General features: G+C 37.8%; 1 protein-coding gene across 1 annotated transcript; it reads right to left on the bottom strand.

Moving 5' to 3' along the window:
• Nucleotides 1-6,938: 6,938 nt before the first annotated feature.
• Nucleotides 6,939-7,907, bottom strand: LOC133250012 (olfactory receptor 5K1). Its single transcript, XM_061421440.1, has one exon. The coding sequence runs from the start codon at nucleotides 7,905-7,907 to the stop codon at nucleotides 6,939-6,941; it is 969 nt and encodes a 322-aa protein (XP_061277424.1).
• Nucleotides 7,908-25,533: the final 17,626 nt, after the last annotated feature.

Raw genomic sequence — 25,533 nt, 5'->3', positions numbered from 1 at the left:
TTCCCTGTTTCATTGCATTAGCTAGCATTCCAGTACAATGTTGAAAAGCTACGGTGTTTTTGCTTGCTTTGCTTCTGATCTAAGTGGGAAAGTTTCAAGCTTCTCACCATAAGTTTGATGTTAACTGTAATTTTATGTAGATATTATTTATTGAGTTGAGGACATCTTTCCCCACTTTTAGTTTACTGAGAATTTCTATCATGAGTGGATGTTGAATTTTATCAAATACTCTTTATGCATCTATTAAGGTGATATGTAATTTTTATTCTTTAACCAGCTGATGTAATAAACTACATTAATTGCTTTTTAAAATATTGAACCAGCCTTGCATACCTGAAATAAATTCCACTTGGTCATGGTGTATAACTGTTAATATATTGTTAAATTCACTTTGCTAATATTTTGCTGAAAATTTTTCATCTATGTTTATGAGAAATATTAATCTATAGTTTTTTTGTATTGTCTTTGTCTGGTTTTGGTTTTAGAGTGATATTGGCTTCATAGAATGAGTTAGAAAATATTCCCACTGCCCACAATGTTTGGAAAGAAATTGTAGGAAATTGGTACAATTTCTTCCTTAAATGTTTTGTAGAAAGTATTAATTGAACCTCTCTGGGCCTGGTGCTTTTTGTTTTGGAAGGTTAATTAGTTATTGATTCAACTTCTGTAATAGATATAAACTCATTCAGATTGTCTATTTCTTTTTGTATGAGTTTTGACAGATTGTATCTTTCAAGGAATTGGTCCATTTCATCTAGGTTATCAAATTTATGGGCATAGAATTATTCATAATATTCCTTTATTATCCTTTTAATGTCCAAGAGATATTTGGTTTTTAAGGATTTGAAGAGTTAACCACTAAGTAGTTCTGTAAGAAATCTTTTAAAACATATTGTCTGGTCGTTATAGAGTCATAAAGAAGATTGTTACATATATTTTAAATTTCTTTAATTTCTTTAAATTTTGATTTTACCTTTAAGTATAGTTATGTTACATAAATTTTAAAATTATCTTTATAATTCAATTTTCTGAAGTTTTGCAAATTATTTATCTATTAACTACAAGATCCATAGAATATTAGTGAATTTTTGCTGAAACAGTACAATGTAAATGTTGTAGCAAAATATAACCTTTGTACTTGTGAGCTATAGGAGATTAAACTAAGTTAAGACTGTACCTAGTAAGTATTTACACATGAAATATTTTTGAATAAAGTTACTATGCTATGCTATATTGTATATTTATGTTGTTTTTGTATCACAGCATACTTCCTCTCCTACCTTATATACCCAGTGTATACTACAAATATCTTAAAATTTTTGTTTTGATCATGCCATGCACAGAAGAGATCCTAGTTCCCCAACCAGGGATCGAACCTGCAATCCAGTGGTGGAAGTGCAGTGTCTTAACCACTGGACCACCAGGGAAGTTCCTAAACATTTTTTTAAGTAATAAATGAGCCTAACCCCATTAACAAGTTTACCCTTTTTGGAAAAAAAATGAGATAGTCGTGTCTTTATTTAGTTAAAACTGTATTTTAGTAAAAAATTAATGAAAACTTCAAATTAATAGAAATAATTTACAACACTAATTTTAAATTTCTGAAAGACATATAGGACTCAGGAACATTTAAGGTTGCCATGAGGTCTTTTATTTTCTCTGGTGTAGGAACAATTGTCTAATAAAACACATTATTTCTCCCTTATACATAGTCCAAATATAGTCCCATTTTAACAGATTAAAAATACAACCTGAGATTTATGATATTAATCTGAAGACGTAAAGTTCTAACATTTAGTATGATTTATAGAGGTGAATGGACTATAGGCATATGTTCTGCCTCCCTGATGCTTCATCACATCAGTTATGATCCAGTATTTGAAACCAGGTAGTGAATTGGTTCACTGATAAAACAGATCTGCATCAGCAAGCAATGCCAACTTCAGAGCAATTTTGCAGGGGCTAAAAATGGGTAGGAAGATTGAAACAACAAAGGAAATCTTGAAATGTCTCCATTTTCAATCTTGAAATCTTTGCTTACATGGGATGAGCTGAATTAGATTTTTATGGAAATTACAAATATAAACTAAGTAGTTATAGTTTTGTATTCATGAGTTAGAGAATTAGAAATATTGTACTTGCATGCCTGCCACTTTCTCTAAATACACTCAACATGTTGATTTTCCATGTGAAGTCAGTCTTGGGTGGCTAGCTAGGCTGGGCCATAGCTACAACCTGACCTGTAATTTAGATGTGACCTCAGAGCGTCAGGAGAAAAGGTGGAAGGGGGGATTTCTTTTACTTGATAAGAGTCCTTCTTGGAAGAAGTTAGTCATTAAAGTTATGGAAATGTTCTGTTATTTTAAAAAATGGAAAACCTGGTATTTTGGTAGCTAGTTATCCCAGCACCTAAAGCAGTGCTTCTGCATAGATAGTGCTTCTCTGTAGATCTATGTTGAATAAATAACTGGAAAGAAATTCTTTCATTATGTCATATGAAGTTCATGCAGTTCTACCTACCTTCTAGAACTTCAGGTTTTACAGCAGGAAAAGAAAAAAATAGTTTCAGATAAGCCCTAGCCACAGTTCAAGAAGCATACTTTTCTTCATGTTTCCATATAGTGTAGTAAGTGTCCTCATTGTTGAACCCCTTCCTCATCTCTCAGGAAGGTGGATAGAGAAATTTAGCCTAACTCACTGGCAACACACTCTTCAAATCCTAAATGAGGTTTTGCCTGGAACTTTATGTGATAGCATTATTATGCATATTTATATGGGGGTAAATAAATGTCTGTGAAGATAACTACTCTTGAAAATTGACATTCCATCTTTCATTACACAAGTTGATAGGAAAGTCAACTTGGAAATTTAGTATTCACTTTTATATCACACCTTTATTTCCTAACTAACTCTATTCTAACTACAATGTGCTATTAAAAGTGATTCCACAAAATTCACTCGCCTCAACTTTGTCACAAATTGTTGTAAGCGATTTCATGGGTTGAAGATTCACATGCCCTTAAACCCTTTTAGCTTAACTGGAGTGTTCACATGCCAAATTATTAATGTACACTTGCTATTAAGGTTTAATAGAACTACCCTTTATATTTGTAACTGCTAATTTTGTTTTTATTCTTACTTTTGTCTGACAGTTTAAGAACTTTTTTTTCAGTTTTATTGTGATATAATTGCTGTTTTTCTTTTGCTTGGTGATAATCCCTCATGCTAAAAAAATCCATGATCTTGGAAATGTATGTGTTATTTTTTTTTTTTAAGATTTTTTTTGATGTGGGCCATTTTTTAAGGTCTTTATTGAATTTGTTACAATACTGATTCTGTTTTCTGTTTTGTTTGTTTGTTTGTTTTGGCTGCAAGGCATATGGAATCTTAGTTCTACAACCAGGAATTGAACCCACACACCTTCCATTGAAAGGTGAAGTCCTAACCACTGGACCACCAGGGAAGTCTTGTGTTATTTCTTGAATTAATTCAAAATTTGGTTTTGGGGTTTTGTCATTTTGAATTAAGACATTCCTACCTTACATATTTCTGTGTAAGTTGATTGTATTATGATATATTTTAATATTTTACATGAAATTTGTACATTTTCTCTGTGTAATTTCACTTGAACAGTATGAAAAGGCAAAAAGATAGGACACTGAAAGATGAACTCCCCAGGTCAGTAGGTGCCCAACATGCTACTGGAGATCAGTGGAGAAATAACTCCAGAAAGAATGAAGGGATGGAGCCAAAGCAAAAACAACACTCAGTTGTGGATGTGACTGGTGATAGAAGCAAGGTCCAATGCTATAAAGAGCAATATTGCATAGGAACCAGGAATGTTAGGTCCATGAATCAAGGCAAATTGGAAGTGGTCAAACAGGAGATGGCAAGAGTGAATGTCAACATTCTAGGAATCAGCGAACTAAGATGGACTGGAATGGGTGAGTTTAACTCAGATGACCATTATATCTACTACTGTGGGTAGGAATCCCTTAGAAGAAATGGAGTAGCCATCATAGTCAACAAAAGAATCCGAAATGTGGTACTTGGATGCAATCTCAAAAATGGCAGAATGATCTCTGTTCGTTTTCAAGGCAAACCATTCAATATCAAGGTAATCCAAGTCTATGCCTTGACCAGTAACACTGAAGAGGCTGAATGGTTCTATGAAGACCTACAAGACCTTTTAGAACTAACACCCAAAAAAGAGATCCTTTTCATTATAGGGGACTGGAATGCAAAAGTAGGAAGTCAAGAAACACCTGGAGTAAGAGGCAAATTTGGCCTTGGAGTATAGAATGAAGCAGGGCAAAGGCTAATAGAGATTTGCTAAGAGAAGGCACTGGTCATAGCAAACACCCTCTTCCAACAACACAAGAGAAGACTACACATGAACATCACCAGATGGCCAACATGAAATTAGATTGATTATATTCTTTGCAGCCAAAGATGGAGAAGCTCTATACAGTCAGCAAAAAGCAAGACCAGCAGCTGACTGTGGCTCAGATCATGAACTCCTTATCGCCAAATTCAGACTTAAATTGAAGAAAGTAGGGAAAACCACTAGAACATTCAGGTATGACCTAAATCAAATCCCTTATAATTATACAGTGGAATTGAGAAATAGATTTAAGGGACTAGATCTGATAGAGTACGTGATGAACTATGGATGGAGGTTCATGACATTGTATGGGAGACAGGGATCAAAACCATCCCCAAGAAAAAGAAATGCAAAAAGGCAAAATGGCTGTCTGAGGAGGCTTTACAAATAGCTATGAAAAGAAGAGAAGTGAAAAGCAAAAGAGAAAAGGAAAGATATAAGCATCTGAATGCAGAGTTCTAAAGAATAGCAAGGAGAGATAAGAAAGCCTTCTTTGGTGATCAGTGCAAAGAAATAGAGGAAAACAATAGGGAAAGACTAGAGATCATGGCACCCCACTCCAGTACTCTTGCCTGGCAAATCCCATGAACAGAGGAGCCTGGTAGGTTGCAGTCCATGGGGTCACTAAGAGTCGGGCACGACTGAGTGACTTCACTTTCACTTTTCACTTTCATGCATTGGAGAAGGAACTGGCAACCCACTCCAGTATTCTTGCCTGGAGAATCCCAGGGACAGAGGAGCCTGGTGGGCTGCCGTCTATGGGGTCGCACAGAGTCGGACACAACTAAAGCGACTTAGCAGCAGCAGCAACAGCAGCAGCAGCAGAGATCTCTTCAAGAAAATTAGAGATACTAAGGGAACATTTCATGCAAAGATGGGCTCAATAAAGGACAGAAATAGTAGGGACATGACAGAAGCAGAAGATATTAAGAAGTGGCAAGAATACACAGAAGAACTGTACAAAAAGATTTTCATGACCCAGATAATCACGATAGTGTGATCACTCACCTAGAGCCAGACATCCTGGAATGTGAAGTCAAGTGGCCTTAGGAAGCATCACTACGAACAAAGCTAGTGGAGGTGATGGAATTCCAGTTGAGCTATTTCAAATCCTAAAAGATGATGCTGTGAAAGTGCTGCAGTCAATATGCCAGCAAATTTGGAAAACTCAGCAGTGGCCACAGGACTGGAAAAGGTCAGTTTTCATTCCAATCCCAAAGAAAGGCAATGCCAAAGAATGCTCAAACTACCGCACAATTGCACTCATCTCACATGCTAGTAAAGTAATGCTCAAAATTCTCCAAGCCAGGCTTCAGCAATACATGAACCGTGAACTTCCAGATGTTCAAGCTTGTTTTAGAAAAGGCAGCGAAACCAGAGATCAAATTGCCAACATCACTGGATCATTGAAAAAGCAAGAGAGTTCCAGAAAAAAACATCTATTTCTGCTTTATTGACTATGCCAAAGCCTTTGACTGTGTGATCACATTAACTGTGGAAAATTCTTAAATAGATGGGAATACCAGACCCCCTGACCTGCCTTTTGAGAAACCTGTATGCAGGTCAGGAAGCAACAGTTAGAACTGGACATGGAACAACAGACTGATTCCAAATAGGAAAAGGAGTACGTCAAGGCTGTGTATTGTCACCCTGCTTATATAACTTATATGCAGAGTACATCATGAGAAACGCTGGCCTGGAGGAAGCACAAGCTGGAATCAAGATTGCCAGGAGAAATATCAATCACCTCAGATATGCAGATGACACCACCCTTATGGCAGAAAGTGAAGAAGAACTAAAGAGCCTCTTGATGAAGGTGAAAGAGGAGAGCGAAAAAGTTGGCTTAAAGCTCAACATTCAGAAAACGAAGATCATGGCATCTGGTCCCATCACTTCACTGCAAATAGATGGGTAAACAGTGGAAACAGTGGTTGACTTTATTTTTTAGGGCTCCAAAATCACTGCAGATGGTGATTGCAGCCATGAAATTAAAAGACGCTTACTCCTTGGAAGGAAAGTTATGACCAACCTAGATAGCATATTCAAAAGCAGAGACATTACTTTGTCAGCAATGTTCCATCTAATCAAGGCTATGGTTTTTCCAGTGGTCATGTATGGATGTGAGAGTTCGACTGTAAAGAAACTGAGTGCTGAAGAATTGATGCTTTTGAACTGTGGTGTTGGAGAAGACTCTTGAGAGTGCCTTGGACTGCAAGGAGATCCAATCAGTCCATCCTAAAGGAGATCAGTCCTGGGTGTTCATTGGAAGGACTGATGTTGAAGCTTAAACTTCAATACTTTTTCCACCTGATGTGAAGAGCTGACTCACTGGAAAATACTCTGATGCTGGGAAAGATTTAGGGCAGCAGGAGAAGGGGATGACAGATGGTTGGAGGGTATCACCAACTCAATGCACATGAGTTTGGGTGAACTCCAGGAGTTGGTGATGCCTGGCATGCTATGGTTCATGGGGTCAAAAAGAGTCAGACACAACCAAGCAACTGAACTGAACTGAACTAAATTTTACTTGGAATTTTTTTCTGCATTTAAACAATTAATGTATAGTAGACATCATTTGTTTTAAACTTTTTTGAGATTTTTCTTTCTTCAGAATTTTTCTCAAGATAGTTATTACTTCCTTATTTCTTAGGCTATAAATAAAAGGATTAAGTAAAGGAACGACTTCCGTAAACAAAATAGCAGCTGGTATATCTTTATCCCCTTCTTCAAGCAAATTTGGTCTAATGTACATGAAAAAAAGAGATCCATAGAATAATGAAACTGACAAAAAGTGGGATGCACAGGTAGAAAAAGCTTTAACCCTCCCATTTTTGGATTTCATTTTGAAAATACTTAACAGAATGTAGATATAAGATATTAAGACACTACCTATTGTGAAGACTTGAACTGAACCTGAAAAGATAAATAGTACCAGTTCATTGACATAAGGGTCAACACAGGAGAGCCTGTATAAAGGAAGAATATCACAGTAAAAGTGGTTGATGTGATTTGATCCACAGAAATTTAACCTAAATAGAAGACCTACATGAATCATGGAATGCAGGTTTCCAGCTATGTAGGCCCCTGTGGTCATCTGAATGCAGAGTTTCTTTGACATCATGGTGTGGTACTGCAGTGGTTTGCAGATGGCCACATAGCGATCATAAGCCATTGCTGCCAGGAGAAAGCAATCTGCAGTCTCAACGGTGCAAAGAAAATAAAATTGTGCCATGCATTCATAGAAGGAAATCATTCTGTTTTTAGAAAAGAAGTTCCTTAACATCTTAGGAGTCACAGCACAGGCACAGCAAGAATCCACAAGAGCAAGGTTTCCCAGAAAGATATACATCGGTGTGTGAAGACGATGCTCTTCTGAAATCAGTATCACCAGGCCAAGGTTGCCCACTATGGTGATCAGAAAGACGGCAAGAAACACAACAAACAGAAGAGTCTTCAGTTCTGGGTGATCTGTAAATCCTGTGAGGATAAACTCACTTTTTATGGTATGATTTTCTTTAGCCATTCCTGACTCCTCTGTTGAGGGGGAAAAAAAAAAAAAAGTTGTGGAGAAATGAGGTAGTAATCTATAGTATGCTCAATTCAACTCTTGAGCTCTCAGGTCCAAAAGGGCAAGGAGCTTCTTCCACAATACTTTGACAAGTTATGTGCTTTTGGATGCATACGCTTATCTGGGGGAGCATCAGTCTCCCAGAGCTGTTACCTTTTAAGCTAGTTATTTAACATTTTTCCCAGCATATTTTCAAGAAAAATGTCAAGTTAGATGGACAGAGATGGCTTTTGAGGTTTTGAGAGGAAGATTCAGTGCAAAAGTTTTCTCTGTGTGGTTTAGGTAAAGGTGAGTAATTTAGGTGTCACCAATAGGTATCAAATGGGCTTCCCTGGTGGCTCAGCTGGTAAAGAATCAGTCCTCAATGTGGAAGACCTGGGTTCCATCCTTGGGTTGGGAAGATCCCCTGGACAAGGGAATGGCTACCTACTCCAGTATTATTGTCTGGAGAACTTCATAGACAGAGGATCCTGGCAGGCTACATACAATCCATGGGGTCCCAAAGAGTTGGACATGACTGAGTGACTAACACTTTTACACCACTTTCAGTTACTGTCAGTGTTCTCAAACTATTTCAGTGACTGTATCTACATAGACTAACATTGTTGTTTGAAAGACTATTTTTGTACTCTCATGTTCATAGAATTTTATTCAGGATAGCCACAGGTGCAAACAACCCAACTGTCCACTGCTGGATGAATGGATAACAAAATGTGGTATAGACAAAAAGTGGAATATTATTCAGCCTTAAAAAGGAATGAAATTCTGATACATGTTAACACATGAATGAAATTTGATAACATTTCACCAAGTGAAATAAGCTAGGCACAAACAGACAAATATTGTGTGATGCTACTTATAGGAATTAAAGGTTGTCTGGGTAGGGAAGCCATGGGGAATTATTGTTTAATGGGTACAGAGTTTCAGTTTGGGTAGATGAAATGTTCTGGAGTTGGATGGTGATGATAGATGCACAACAATATAAATTTAGTGCCACTGAACTATAGATACTTAAATATAGTTAAAATGATAAGTTTTATGTTATATATATTTTTTTCTATTATAAAATGTTTTTTAAAACTATTTTCCTGGTCCTTGTGGTATTTAAAATATCATTTAGGCATACAGTATAAAGTTGCTCCTGAGTCCATGTGCATATTAAAATGTAAAGAAATTTAAATGCTATCAAAAAAACTGAAGCATTCCTAAGGGTTGCTTTGAAAGGAATGATGCTAAAGCTGAAACTCCAGTACTTTGGCCATCTCATGCAAAGAGTTGACTCATTGGAAAAGACTCTGATGCTGGGAGGGATTGGGGGCAGGAGGAGAAGGGGACAACAGAGGATGAGATGGCTGGATGGCATCACTGACTCGATGGACGTGAGTCTCAGTGGACTCCGGGAGTTGGTGATGGACAGGGAGGCCTGGCATGCTGCGATTCATTGGGTCGCAAAGAGTCGGACACGACTGAGCGACTGATCTGATCTGATCTGATCTGAACTGTATTTCTGGCAAAAGTATAAACTGGTGCAATTATTGGAAAATAATTTGTTTATAGGTGAAAGAAACTAATGTTCAGATCTGTGACCAGTAATCATGAATCTAGAAGAAAGAAATATTTAGAACCTCACACAGAGATTTATATATAATTATGCCCACCAGAGCATTATTTATAATAGTGAAGAATTCTAATTGTAAACATTTGGTCAGTATAATTAAGTTAATGTGAATCATCCATACAATGGTATATTGTGCAATACTTTAAAACAATGTTTATTTAGAATATTTAAAGTAATGATAAAACAGACATAATAAAACATTATGTGAAAAACAGAATACAAAGTTTTGTGCATATAATAATTCTAGTTTTCCAAATAAATACTCACAGATGAATGAAAAGGGCAGGCAAAAACACATAAAAATTTTCACACTAGCTTTCCCTGTGCAGTGGAAATTATAGATCTTTTTTGTCTGTTTTTTCCTTCTATTTCAAATTCTCTACAATAAATATTACTTTTAAAATGACATGCTCTTAAATCTATGTTTTAAAACTTGATAGCCCCATAATAATTATTGGGAATCCAACTAATGTTTTCTGCACTTTATAATTCTGTAGTGGCTAAATCACAATGAATGTGTTGAGGAAGTGTCTGCTCCATTCCAATGATAATAAAATTCATGGTTTAAATAAGAATTTGCCAACAGTCTTACACACATTTCAGATCATTTAGGAATATATTCATGTCTTGTGGTAATGCATTCCTGAAACCACTTACCTTTATTAAAGCACTAACGCTTCAGTGTCAAGTTCTGCTAACATCAAATGTTTTCACAATATTCTGAGATTCTATAATCCTCGTATTTATTAAATTTCAGTGTGTCTTGAAACTTCAATTATCTATCCCTCATATTTTTCCTTATAGCCTAACAGTGCTAATCTATTGGTGAATGCTTTCTTTCAATCTACCTTCATTTGTTTTAGTCAATTCATAGATTTGTTATTTACTAAATGCCTGCTCTGTGATGTCTACTCTCTTAGAAGATTAGTAGACTCTCCTGGACATTGGCACATTGATAATTTGCTGAATAGTCATTAACCATAAATATACTGTATATTTTAGAGAGAAGATCTCTTCTTTTGGCTTCCTGAAACTGTTTACTAACTTTTAAATTCAGACTATTTGTGACTGATTCCTTTAGAAACAATATTAGAAATGGATATTTGAAATCTATATAATTTGAATTAATATTTTTTCATTAAATGCCTTACTCTTGATAACCTGAAGTCTAAAAAACCAAAAACTTTAAATCTATATAATTTGAATAAGTTCATTAAATGGCTTATACTTGCCAACTTGAAGTACATAACATCAGCTTCCTTCATTTTCCCCAGTTGATGATAATTAATCAGACAGAAATGATATTTTAAAATACATTGATATTTTATTTCTCTAAAAATTAAAAGATAAACTGAAAAGCTCCTTAAAATTATATCAGGAGTTTAAGAGCATGATTTAAATATATATATTCCTTCCTTATATTGTTTATTTAATACGTAAGGAATGTCTGACACAAAAATTTTAAACACCATTTCCTTGTAGAGGCTAATGTTACATTTTTCCTGTTGAGTTGTAAGTTATATGGCAAACCCTTTTAAAAGAAGTTCCAAAAATGTTGCTAATGTTTTCTGTAATTACTAGAAAAGTATGTTTTTACTTATTTGTTTTTGGGTAAATTTAGGCTTCTTTTAAATTCAGAAATGATGCAGATAAATTATAGTCATTCATCCATTTCTTATACAGTGGACCTTTAGGGTAGACAAAAGACTTCAAGGAGCTTTAAACATTTTCAAATAAAAATTGTAAGGAGAAAACCTTAAAGAACTTAAATAAATGTTTCTGGAGATTAATATTTCTACCCCCAAATTAAGCATTTTCTCACCTGGATTTCCCCAATAAGAGCTTAAGAAAGGCTATTTGGTTGCCTGATGATGGTTCTTAAAGTAGACCCAGAAATAAAATTATATCTTCTTGATTGTTTAGAACATTTCTACCAACAAATCAACAATAATATTTATGTCGTTGGTAGAGAATGGCTCAAATATTTTAAATAATTCTAGAGGGATTTACTTGGCATTGACATCAGAGTTTCGCCTGAGAGATTTAATTTCCTAAACTTTACAAGAATACTAAATTGGAATAATTACTTGTATCCTTTGAGACCTAAGGAGTAGGGCAAATGCCCATTTCTAAGCAAATATTAAAGGCCATGTTTGATTTTAATTTACCCTTGTTACCAATATGAATATAAAGTTGTAGGTGGGAAGAAAAAATTCCCTCTGGCTTGTTCAGGAAAGGCTTCATAAAAGAAGTGGGAACTGAAACAGGGTTTATTGACTGAGAGGAAAGATTGTGTGAGCAGAGGTCTTAAAGTAGCACCTTTCCCACCTCTTTTTAAGGTGGCTTAAATGAACTGTACAAATGACTTACTTTAAGGTGGCTTAGTGGTGAAGAATTGGGCCGCCAAGCAGGAGACACAGGGGACATGGATTTGGACTCTGGGTTGGAAAGAACCTCTAGAGAAGGGAATAGCAATCCACTCCAGTCTTCTGGTACTCTCTGGCTTAGATTAGGCCAGATTATCTAATATCCAAAATGCCTGGTGGGAAAAGAATACAGTGATGGAGAAATTACAGGAAGCATCCTAAAAAAGATGAGGTCAGAATGCCAAATCAAAGAGCTTGAATGCTATTTAGTAGGATCTGAATAAATTTGTCGAGGGACTGACTCTATCAAAGCTGAGTTTCAGAAAAACAATTCTGTGTATGATTCATTTCTTTATTCTGTGTGTGATATTTTCCATGTTGACACGGCATAAATTAACAAATAATTGTTTGGGTGCCCCTAGGTATCATGATAAGATTAAAGCTGTGAACTAAAGATGCCTTTAAGATTGTTATTTAAAAAAAACAAAACAAAATGAAAACCCAAGACAACAAAAAAGGACCCCAGATTTAATGTGATGAATATTGATTTGTTCTTCTGGTCATATTTGGCCCCTTGTTCAAGAGTTGACAGTTGGGGAATTCCCTGGTGGTCCAGAGTTTAAGACTCTGAGCTTTCACTGCTGAGGTCCCCAGCCTGGCCCTGGTCAGGGAAATAAGATCAGTGTGACACAGCCAAGAAATAAAAGAAAGCAAAGAGCTAACAGTGTTTATTATGCTTATTCCAATGCTAAGCACAGTGAATAAGCAATAGTAATTCAAAGCTGTGTAAGATTCAACCCTTGTTTACAGCAACTTCTCAATGTACTAAGGAGGCAGTGATGTAAACAAATACTTAGAATGCAAGGTGGTAGAATCTATAGTATAATCATATGTTTGGAACTATGGGAGAACAGATGGGAGCAAATTAATTTGTCTCAGGGTGTTGAAAAAGCTTCCTGGAAGAAATCTGTCTTTTTCATAATAGAATAACATTCTAGTTTGGCAGTAGAGTGCCAGTTCCCACGTGGGAGGGGCAAAATTCATCCTCCAAACCTTTTCCCAGATTCTCATGTATCTGAATTTTCATGAGATTCTCACAAATTCTCATGAGAATTCCCAAATTCTCAGCCCTGGGGAAGTAGTCACTATTGCTGCCAAGACCATGGTGACCACAAAAAAGCTTTGCTCTCTCAATCACTCTGGCCCATCAGACTTAAACATACTCTGGGAAACAAAATGTAGCAATATGCAACAAGAGGAGTAATTCTCAAACGTTTTCCCCACTGAGAAAGCAAGTTGGCAGATGATGTTGACTGAGTGATATGCGCCTATGGGCTTTGTCAGGTAATGAATAATTGCCCACTGGCTAGCTATGATCTCTCTGTATTTCTTCCACTCAAGGTACTATATTGTAAAGAAATGAGGAAAGTATTACTGAGATAATATGGAATCCTTTTTAGTTCATGTGTATGTGTATATATTATATGTATAAAACCATATTCAAGTATGATAGCTTATTATTCAGTTCAGTTCAATTCAGTCACTCAGTTGTGTCTGACTCTTTGCGACCCCATGGACTGCAGCACACCAGGCCTCTCTGTCCATCACCAACTCCCAAAGTTTACTCAAACTCACGTCCATTGAGTCGGTGATGCCATCCAACCATCTCATCCTCTGTCATCCCCTTCTCCTCCCACCTTCAATCTTTCCCAGCATCAGGGTCGTTTCCAATAAGTCAGTTCTTTGCATCAGGTGGCCAAAGTATTGAAGTTTCAGCTTCAGCATCAGTCCTTCCAATGAATACTCAGGACTGATTTCCTTTAGGATGAACTGGTGGGATTTCCTTGCAGTCCAAGGGACTCTCAAGAGTCTTGTCCAACATCACAGTTCAAAAGCATCAATTCTTTAGTGCTCAGCTTTCTTTATAGTCCAACTCTCACATCCATACATGACAACTGGAAAAACCATAGCCTTGACTAGATGGACCTATGTTGACAAAGTAATGTCTCTGCTTTTTAATATGCTGTCTCAGTTTGTCATAGCTTTTCTTCCAAGAAGCAAGTGTCTTTTAATTTCATGGCTGCAGTCACCATCTGCAATGATTTTTGAGCCCAAGAAAATAAAGTGTCTCACTGTTTCAATTGTTTTCCCATCTATTTTCCATGAAGCTTATTATTAGAAACAGAATAATTGTGATGCATATCATGACTCATTCAGGGCATTCAAAATGTCTGAATGCTGCTGATCTTGATAATCTGGTTTATACAGGTGAGTCAGTCATCTTGTCCTTTTGGTTTCCTATGGCAAGGCCTCCTTACCAATCTCCAATCCTACCCTTCATGGGCAGATGCTGTTTCTTCCCAGTTGTCCGGAAGTTTAGGCATGGCTCAACTCCATGAGAGCTATTTCTAAGAAAGTGAGAGACAGGAGAGTGGGCAGGAGCTCCCCTTATGTTGTTTTGTCTGAGGACTTAGCTCTTTTGCTTGAGATTGCCACTAAGAATTCCCAACCCTTGAGGGAAGCTTCCAATCTAAACCACATGAACAGAGCCATATCCATAACAGAGGAGTCATATTAAAATATCCCACAATTACGCCCAACATCTCAATTAGAACTATACTTACACACACATAGGACACACATCAAAAAACAACTCAGTTCAGTTCAGTTCAGTCACTCAGTCGTGTCTGACTCTTTGCAACCCCATGAATCGCAGCACGCCAGGCCTCCCTGTCCATCACCAACTCTTGGAGTTCACTGAGACTAACATCCATCGAGTCAGTGATGCCATCCAGCCATCTCATCCTCTGTCGTCCCCTTCTCCTCCTGCCCCCAATTCCTCCCAGCATCAGGGTCTTTTCCAATGAATCAACTCTTCGCATGAGGTGGCCAAAGTACTGGAGTTTCAGCTTTAGCATCGTTCCTTCCAAAGAAATCCCAGGGCTGATCTCCTTCAGAATGGACAGGTTGGATCTCCTTGCAGTCCAAGGGACTCTCAAGAGTCTTCTTCAACACCACAGTTCAAAAGCATCAATTCTTTGGTGCTCAGCCCTCTTCACAGTCCAACTCTCACATCCATACATGACCACAGGAAAAACCATAGCCTTGACTAGACGGACCATTGTTGGCAAAATAATGTCTCTGCTTTTGAATATGCTATCTGGGTTAGTCATAACTTTCCTTCCAAGGAGTAAGCGTCTTTTAATTTCATGGCTGCAGTCACCATCTGCAGTGATTTTGGAGCCCCCCAAAATAAAGTCTGACACTGTTTCCACTGTTTCCCCATTTATTTCCCATGAAGTGATGGGACCAGATGCCATGATCTTCGTTTTCTGAATGTTGAGCTTTAAGCCAATTTTTTCACTCTCCTCTTTCACTTTCATCAAGAGGCTGTTTAGTTCCTCTTCACTTTCTGCCATAAGGATGGTGTCATCTGCATATCTGAGGTGATTGATATTTCTCCCTGCAATCTTGATTCCAGCTTGTGCTTCTTCCAGTCCAGCGTTTCTCATGATGTACTCTGCATACAAGTTAAATAAGCAGGGTGACAATACACAGCCTTGACGAACTCCTTTTCCAATTTGGAACCAGTCTGTTGTTCCATGTCCAGTTCTAACTGTTGCTTCCTGACCTGCATACAAATTTCTAAAGAGGCAGATCAGGTGGTCTGGTATTCCCATCTCTTTCAGAATTTCCCACAGTTTATTGTGATCCACACAGTCAAAGGCTTTGGCATAGTCAATAAAGCAGAAATAGATGTTTTTCTGGAACTCTCTTGCTTTTTCCCTGATCCAGCGGATGTTGGCAATTTGATCTCTGGTTCCTCTGCCTTTTCTAACACCAGCTTGAACAACAGGAAGTTCACGGTTCACATATTGCTGAAGCCTGGTTTGGAGAATTTTGAGCATTACTTTACTAGCATGTGAGATGAGTGCAATTGTGCAGTAGTTTGAGCATTCTTTGGCATTGCCTTTCTTCAGGATTGGAATGAAAACTGACCTTTTCCAGTCCTGTGGCCACTGCTGAGTTTTCCAAATTTGCTGGCATATTGAGTGCAGTACTTTCTCAGCATCATCTTTCAGGAATTTAAATAGCTCAACTGGAATTCCATCACCTCCACTAGCTTTGTTCGTAGTGATGCTTTCTAAGGCCCACTTGACTTCACATTCCAGGATGTCTGGCTCTAGGTGAGTGATCACATCCTCGTGATTATCTGGCTTGTGAAGATTTTTTTTGTACAGTTCTGTGTATTCTTGCCACCTCTTCCTAATATCTTCTGCTTCTGTTAGATCCATACCATTTCTGTCCTTTATCGAGCCCATCTTTGCATGAAATATTCCCTTGGTATCTTTAATTTTCTTGAAGAGATCTCTAGTCTTTCCCATTCTGTTGTTTTCCTCTATTTCTTTGCATTGATCGCTGAAGAAGGCTTTCTTATCTCTTCTTGCTATTCTTTGGAACTCTGCATTCAGATGCTTATATCTTACCTTTTCTCCTTTGCTTTTCGCTTCTCTTCTTTTCACAGCTATTTGTAAGGCAAATGGCTCCCCAGACAGCCATTTTGCTTTTTTGCATTTCTTTTCCATGGGGATGGTCTTGATCCCTTTCTCCTGTACAATGTCACGAACCTCATTCCATAGTTTATCAGGCACTCTATCTATCAGATCTAGGGCCTTAAATCTATTTCTCACTTCCACTGTATAATCATAAGGGATTTGATTTAGGTCATACCTGAATGGTCTAGTGGTTTTCCCTACTTTCTTCAATTTAAGTCTGAATTTGGCAATAAGGAGTTCATGATCTGAGCCACAGTCAGCTCCTGGTCTTGTTTTTGTTGACTGTATAGAGCTTCTCCATCTTTGGCTGCAAAGAATATAATCTATCTGAAATCGGTGTTGACCATCTGGTGATGTCCATGTATAGAGTCTTCTCTTATGTTGTTGCAAGAGGGTGTTTGTTATGACCAGTGTGTTTTCTTGGCAAAACTCTATTAGTCTTTGCCCTGCTTCATTCCGTAATCCAAGGCCAAATTTGCCTGTTACTCCAGGTGTTTCTTGACTTCCTACTTTTGCATTCCAGTCCCCTATAATGAAAAGGACATCTTTTTTCGGTGTTAGTTCTAAAAGGTCTTGTAAGTCTTCATAGAACCATTCAACTTCAGCTTCTTCAGCGTTACTGGTTGGGGCATAGACTTGGATTACTGTGATATTGAATGGTTTGCCTTGGAAACGAACAGAGATCATTCTGTCATTTTTGAGATTGCATCCAAGTACTGCATTTTGGACCCTTTTGTTGACCATGATGGCTACTCCATTTCTTCTGAGGGATTCCTGCCCGCAGTAGTAGATACAATGGTCATCTGAGTTAAATTCACCCACTCCAGTCCATTTCAGTTCACTGATTCCTAGAATGTCGGCATTCACTCTTGCCATCTCTTGCTTGACCACTTCCAATTTGCCTTGATTCATGGACCTAACATTCCAGGTTCCTATGCAATATTGCTCTTTATAGCATCAGACCTTGCTTCTATCACCAGTCACATCCACAACTGAGTGTTGTTTTTGCTTTGGCTCCATCCCTTCATTCTTTCTGGAGTTATTTCTCCACTGATGTCCAGTAGCATATTGGGCCCCTATTGACCTGGGGAGTTCCTCTTTCAGTATCCTATCATTTTGCCTTTTCATACTGTTCATGGGGTTCTCAAGGCAAGAATACTGAAGTGGTTTTCCATTCCCTTCTCCAGTGGACCACATTGTGTCAGATCTCTCCACCATGATCCGCCCATCTTGGGTTGCCCCATGGGCATGGCTTAGTTTCATTGAGTTAGACAAGGCTGTGGTCCTAGTGTGATTAGATTGACTAGTTTTCTGTGAGTATGGTTTCAGTGTGTCTGCCCTCTGATGCCCTCTTGCAACACCTACCGTCTTACTTGGGTTTCTCTTACCTTGATGTCTTATTATAAATTATCCAGGAGAGGACACTTGACCTGGCCTTGAAAGATATTCTTGCCTGGAGAATCCCGTGGACCGAGAAGCCTGGTAGGCTACAGACCATGGAGTCGCAAAGAGTCTGACATGACTGAGAGACTTTACTTTCACTTTCTTTACTTTCTTGAAAGATACATGGATATTTTCTCAGCACAAAATGTTGGAAAAGGAATGCTAAGTCAAGTGTCAGAGATATGAAAGCTCATGAAGTGTTAGAGAAATGGAAAGCAGTCCCCAGTCTGGCTGGAGTGTAGGGTGTTTTTGAGAACTTGGCTTTCACAACTATGTTATAGGTGGATTACTCAGTGCTTGGTCCGATTTTGACATCCTCTGACTGAAATGAAGATTGAATGACTCAGCTACACATAATCAAGTAATTACTCAGGAGGAATTCTAAAGTCATTCAGTATACAAGACAGGATCCCTGAATTTGTTCTCATCACAGTCAGAAGACTTCTTAGAACAGATAAAGAAATAGACAGTGGTAGGCTGTGCTGTGCTCAACGGAGAAACCCACAGTTGGAAACATGGAACTTGCTTTCTTTTTCTTTCTCCCTCCCTCCTTTCCTCTTTCCTTCTCCTGTCTTCCTTTCTTTTTTTTCAGATATACATACATTTATTTTGTATCATTTTATTCACATATATTGTATGTCTACTTTATGTCAGCCACAATACTGGGCACTGAAGTCAAGCAGTAAACAAAAGCAGACGTGGTATCTGATTCCCGTTCCCTTATAGAGCTGGGAGGAAGTTGCAGGAGACATTAACCAAATATTCACACAAATGAATTTATAGTTACAACTTCACTATTATGAAAGCAAGGTTATTAGAGATATAAGACTTACAATAGAGGGGTTTAGCCTAGTCTGAAAAGACTATATAATGTAGTAGTTAACCCTGTGGGTTCTGAAAACAAGACCTAATTTTGAATCTTGGCTATGCCACTTTACAGTTGGTTGTGGAAAAGTTCCTTAACCTCTCCATGTGTCAATTTCCTCAATGGAGACTAAAAAAAGTAGATTAGAAGACTTAGTGAATTATTTGTGAAACACCAGAAGGGAGCCTAATGCATATGTGTTTAATAAATAATAATACTAAATGCTATCACTACCACCAAGACTGTCATTATTACTTGAGGTGGGAATGGGAATGAGGGGAGATAACAGAAAGATTTCCTGAGAAAGTGATGACTGAACTGAAATTTGGAGGTTAAACAGAATTTGCCAGAGAAGGATGGAATAGTTGTGAGAATGACTTACAAAGGCCCTATTTCTGGAGGAAACATGACAATTTCAAGGTACTAAAGAAATTCAATGAGGCAGAGAGAGTTCTGGAGGAAATGGTTTAAAGGGAGGGTGGACAGGAATGCAAGGATTCTTCAAAATCCACAAATCAATCAATGTAATACACCACACTAACAAATTAAAAAATAAAAGCCATATGATTATCTCAATACATGCAGAGAAAGCCTTTGAGAAAATTCAACATCCATTTATGATAAAAACCCTTCAGAAAGCAGGAATAGAAGGAACATACCTCAACATAATAAAAGCTATATATGACAAACCCACAACAAACATTATCCTCAATGGTGAAAAACTGAAAGCATTTCCCCTAAAGTCAGGAAAAAGACAAGGGTGCCCACTCTCACCACTACTATTCAACATAGTTTTGGAAGTTTTGGCCACAGCAATCAGAGCAGAAAAAGAAATAAAAGGAATACAGATTGGAAAATAAGAAGTAAAACTCTCACTGTTTGCAGATGACATGATCCTCTACATATAAAACCCTAAAGACCACCAGAAAATTACTAGAGCTAATCAATGAATATACTAAAGTTGGAGGATATAAAATCAACACACAAAAATCCCTTGCATTCTTATACACTAATAATGAGAAAATAGAGAAATTAAGGAAACAATTCCATTCACCATTGCAATGAAAAGAATAAAATACTTAGGAATATATCTACCTAAAGATACAAAAGACCTATATATAGAAAACTATAAAACACTGGTGAAAGAAATCAAAGAGGACACTAATAGATGGAGAAATATACCATGTTCATGGATCGGAAGAATCAATATAGTGAAAATGAGTATACGACCCAAAGCAATCTATATATTCAATGCAATCCCTATCAAGTTACCAACGGTATTTTTCACAGAGCTAGAACAAATAATTTCACAATTTGTATGGAAATACAAAAAACCTCAAATAGCCAAAGCAATCTTAAGAAAAAAGAATGGAATCAACCTGCCTGACTTCGGGCTCTACTACAAAGCCACAGTCATCAAGACAGTATGGTATGGGCACAAAGACAGAAATATAGATCAGTGGAACAAAATAGAAAGCCCAGAGATAAATCCACACACCTATGGACACCTTATCTTTGACAAAGGAGGCAAGAATATACAATGGAGAAAAGACAATCTCTTTAACAAGTGGTGCTGGGAAAACTGGGCAACCACTTGTAAAAGAATGAAACTAGAACACTTTCTAACACCATACACAAAAATAAACTCAAAATGGATTAAAGATCTAAACGTAAGACCAGAAAATATAAAACTCTTAGAGGGGAACATAGGCAAAACACTCTCCAACATAAATCACAGCAGGATTCTCTATGACCCACCTCCCAGAATATTGGAAATAAAAGCAAAAATAAAAAAAAACAGGACCTAATTAAAATTAAAAGCTCTGCATAACAAAGGAAACTATAAGCAAGCTGAAAAGACAGCCTTCAGAATGGGAGAAAATAATAGCAAATGAAGCAACTGACAAAGAATTAATCACAAAAATATACAAGAAACTCCCGCAGCTCAATTCCAGAAAAATAAATGACTCAATCAAAAAATGGGTCAAATAACTAAATAGACATTTCTCCAAAGAAGACATACAGATGGCTAACAAACACATGAAAAGATTCTCAACATTACTCATTGTAAGTGAAATGAAAATCAAAACCACTATGAGGTACCATTTCATGCCAGTCAGAATGGCTGCTATCCAGAAGTCTACAAGCAATAAATGCTGGAGAGGGTGTGGAGAAAAGGGAATCCGCTTACACTGTTGGTGGGAATGCAAACTAGTACAGCCATTATGGAGAACAGTGTGGAGACTCCTTAAAAAACTGGAAATAGAACTGCCTTATGACCCAGCAATCCCACTGCTGGGCATACACACCGAGGAAACCAGAATTGAAAGAGACGTGTGTACCCCAATGTTCATTGCAGCACTGTTTATAATAGCCAGGACATGGAAGCAACCTAGATGTCCATCAGCAGATGAATGGATAAGAAAGCTCTGGTACATATACAGAATGGAATATTACTCGGCCATTAAGAAGAATACATTTGAATAAGTTCTAATGAGGTGGATGAAACTGGAGCCTATTGTACAGAATGAAGTAAGCCAAAAACACTGGAAGAGGATCTGATTTGGGGAAAGAGAGCAGGAGCTAAGTTTTTTTTTTTTTTAATTTAAATTTATTTGTTTTTATTGGAGGCTAATTACTTTAAATATTGCATTGGTTTTGCCATACATCAACATGAATCTGCCACAGGTGTACACGTGTTCCCCATCCTGAACAGCACCCCCCCCCCACTCCTTCCCTGTACCATCCCTCTGGGTCTTCCCAGTGCACCAGCCCTAAGCATCCTGTATCCTGCATCGAACCTGGACTGGCAATTCGTTTCATGTATGATAATATACATGTTTCAATGCCATTCTCCCAAATCATCCCCTCCTCACCCTCTTCCACAGAGTCCAAAAGACTGTTCTATACATCTGTATCTCTTTTGCTGTCTCACATACAGGGTTATTGTTACCATCTTTCTAAATTCCATGTATATGCATTAGTATACTGCATTGGTGTTTTTCTTTCTGGCTTACTTCATTCTGTATAATAGGCTCCAGTTTCATCCACCTCATTAGAACTTATTCAAATGTATTCTTTTTAATGGCCGAGTAATATTCCATTCTGTATATGTACCAGAGCTTTCTTATCCATTCATCTGCTGATGGACGTCTAGGTTGCTTCCATGTCCTGGCTATTATAAACAGTGCTGCAATGAACATTGGGGTACACACGTCTCTTTCAATTCTGGTTTCCTCGGTGTGTATGCCCAGCATAAGGCAGTTCTATTTCCAGTTTTTTAAGGAATCTCCACACTGTTCTCCATAGTGGCTGTACTAGTTTGCATTCCCACAAACAGTGTAAGAGGGTTCCCTTTTCTCCACACCCTCTCCAGCATTTATTGCTTGTAGACTTTTGGATAGCAGCCATTCTGACTGGCATGTAATGGTACCTCATAGTGGTTTTAATTTGCATTTCTCTGATAATGAGTGATGTTGAGCATCTTTTCATGTGTTTGTTAGCCATCTGTATGTCTTCTTTGGAGAAATGTCTGTTTAGTTCTTTGGCCCATTTTTTGATATTTGGAACTTGTGGTTTGATTGGCAATTGAATACAAGGATTTGAGCTTCACAGAAGTCTGAATATACATTTATGTGAAGACGTATATTTATGAGTCAATTGTCTAGAGGTGGTTTCTGAAGTCTAGAGAGAGGATACAGGTAAGAAAGCCTAGAGCAATGCTGTCCAATAGAAATATAACAAAAGTTACATATGTAACAGAGAGTTTTTTGGTAACTACATTAAAAATAGTAAAAAGAAACCTACGAATTTAAATTTAATAATACCCCAATGAACGGTTATAGATCTTCTCTCGGGAGTTGTTGCAGATGTTCTCCAACTCTTCCTCCGTGATTTCGTCCACCGGGCAAACAACATGGGGAAGGGTCATGGGTCCCGGGCGACGACTTCGGGGCATGTCATCTTCATTCATGTAGCCGACCATGGACTTCCTCTTCCTCACCAACATGTACTTGTCTTCCTCTTCCTCCTCCTCCTCCTCTGTGGGCAGGGCCCTGAGTGACCCAAGGACCCGGGACCTAGACCTTGTGAGTAGACGAGCTCTCTGCTCAGGGTTTCTCCTGCAGGCAACACCTGGAAATGTGCGCCTCCTGGGGGTCTTTGGACGTGAACTGGGGCCCGGCAGGGAACGCCTTCCAGGGAAGGAGCCAGGGAAGCTTTCTAATTCTGACATGAGTTTTGCAAGCATTGCTTTGTTTTGCTTTATATTTGCTTTATATTTAAAACCCAGAGTGCTGGGGTGTTCGAGGCCAATTCTGTGGTCCCTGCCTTCGAATCCGTTATGGTGAAGAAGTCAAGGATGCTCTGCTTGACCCAAACTGGCACTGCCCACCATGTCGCGGGATCTGCAATTGCAGCTTCTGTCGGCAGCGAGATGGGCGGTGTGCGACTGGGGTGCTCGTGTACTTAGCCAAGTACCATGGCTTTGGGAATGTGCATGCTTACTTGAAAAGTCTAAAACAGGAGTTTGAAACGCAAGGATAATAATTGGAAGATTCACCATCTGCCTTCCACTTCGCAAATCTTCCTTGTTAAAGTCTTCAGTTTTGTCATGTGATTGAAACCCAGGTTAAGAATTCTGAGGCTCGGTCTGTCTTAGAGGCAAATCAAGTTGTTCCCATTAAATGCGTGCGTGTGTCTGGGCATCACAGAAGTGTAGTGCCAGCTGTACTCTGCCTCCTGCAGTTTCTCCTTTGCTTTTCTGCCCACCCCTAGCCCCATGCTGTCCTCTTATTTCCAGTGATTCTCCTCCATCATTTAGTTTGGGAATCCTTTTTGAACGAAGTTTTATGAAAGCATGTTGGATTTAATTGGCATTGAAAATAGCCCTGGAATCCATGCATAAAACCAAGCACTTAGAAACACAGTAGTAGTATTAACTACCTCTATCCAATTTCAGAGACTATCCCTGTAACTTGCTCACATGTAAACACTGGGTCTGATATAGTGTTTGTCAACCTTTTTAACAGAATCATGGCACAAAAGTTGTAAGACCGTGTGGAAAAATTAGGTGATTGTTGGCAAGTAGAGCATATGACTGTGGAGGCTTCTGAGGATAATATTTCATGTATTTTACTTGTATTTCCTCTGCCATGTGCATCTGGCCCACACAGTCACAATATGAAGGTTCGAGGACAGTACTAAGCTTGAAATCATTGTAGAAAAGCCATCCTAGGAAATTGAGATGGGGAGGCTTCAGGAGTAGGCCAATCTTTGAATTCATGGAATAAAACCTCAGGATAATTGAGTTTGCCAAGTTTATTTCAGTTCATAACATCAGGTGTTTCAAATAAATTCTTGGTTATTTTGCATGGAAAATTGATACTTAAACTCAGCTACAATCCTTTGCAGTTTTTGCTTTCTTGAAGAAATTATAAGCCAGGCATAGAGGATTCATGTTCAGGTTTGAAGCACTTTTATAACTGAGAAGTGCCTTTTTTGGAGAAGGGTGACTGTCACCAGTTTGCAAACTTGCCATCTCTGCCAGTTTAGTTTCTGGGCAGAGTTGTGTGTTGTCTCTCCCTGGCCCTGTTTTGGCATGAATCAAACCTTTCGTAGAGGTAGACTCAGAGTGTGTGTGTGTGCATTTTGCTTTGCATCTGCAGCCTGTAGCTATGCCGGTTCGATTCAGTGTTTGGTGCATAATTGGACCTTGAATCAATACATGTAAATAGAGCTTTTTATCTGTTATGCTTTTATACAAAGTTTTTTTATTTTAATAATAAAACATTTTGTTTAAAAAAATAAATTTAATAATACATATCTAACTAGTTATAAAATATAATTTCAATATGTAATCAATACAAAATTATTAATAGATATTTTATATTATTTTTTTATACTAAGTCTTCAAATTCTGGTGTGTTTCTTTGTACTTACAGCACATGGTAATTTGGATTATACACAGTTCATGTACTCAATAACAATCTGCTTAGGGCTTACCTATTGGCTAGTCCACATCTAAGGGTAGGGAGAAAAGGGAGGAAAAAAGAAAGGAAGCAGAGATAAAAGAGGGAAAGGATCAGAGAATAATGTAGTATAAGCCAATGAGATAGTATTTCTAAAATAAAACTAGTGGCCCAAAGATTCAAATGACTTCAGTTTTTTTCACTATAAAAAGTGTTGGTTTTTTTTTTTTTTTGGTCCTATTTTGGAAAACCTCCAATTGACCTCACTGTCAATTCTTAATTCCTTTCTCATTTCTCTCAATTTTTAGCACCAAACTTCTTTAAAAGCATCTACATCTGCTTTTTCCATTAACTCTCTTTAATTGTCTGCAACCTAGATTTTTCATTTCTTTTATTTTGTAATAACCACATTCTCCAATGACCTGTTCCCTCAAGTCCAGTGACCTTTCTTGGACTTCTGTTCTCTTTGACCTCTCTAAAACATTTGAAAGATTAAACTTTCTCTCATTCTTAAAACTGTTATTTTCCATTTCATCATAAGAATTTTTGAAGTTCCATCTCTGAACATTTCATCTTACTTAGAAATCAATGACATTTGACTGGAAGCCAGATGATGCAATTGGCTCCCAGATATCCATTTGCAGTCCTAATCACCTAACTGATGTCCGTGGGATATTTCCATAATTTCTAATCATCCAGTCAAACTAGACACACTTGAAAGGAGAATTACCTTGTACTGCTGCTTCTGCTGCTAAGTCGCTTCA

This window comes from Bos javanicus, chromosome 1 (genome assembly GCF_032452875.1).
Source record: "Bos javanicus breed banteng chromosome 1, ARS-OSU_banteng_1.0, whole genome shotgun sequence".
NCBI lineage: Eukaryota > Metazoa > Chordata > Mammalia > Artiodactyla > Bovidae > Bos > Bos javanicus.
This window is presented reverse-complemented; position numbering and strand designations above follow the sequence as displayed.

Coding starts and splice junctions, on each gene's coding strand:
- LOC133250012 (XM_061421440.1), bottom strand. CDS start 7,907: ATGGCTAAAGAAAATCATACCATAAAAAGTGAGTTTATCCTCACAGGA.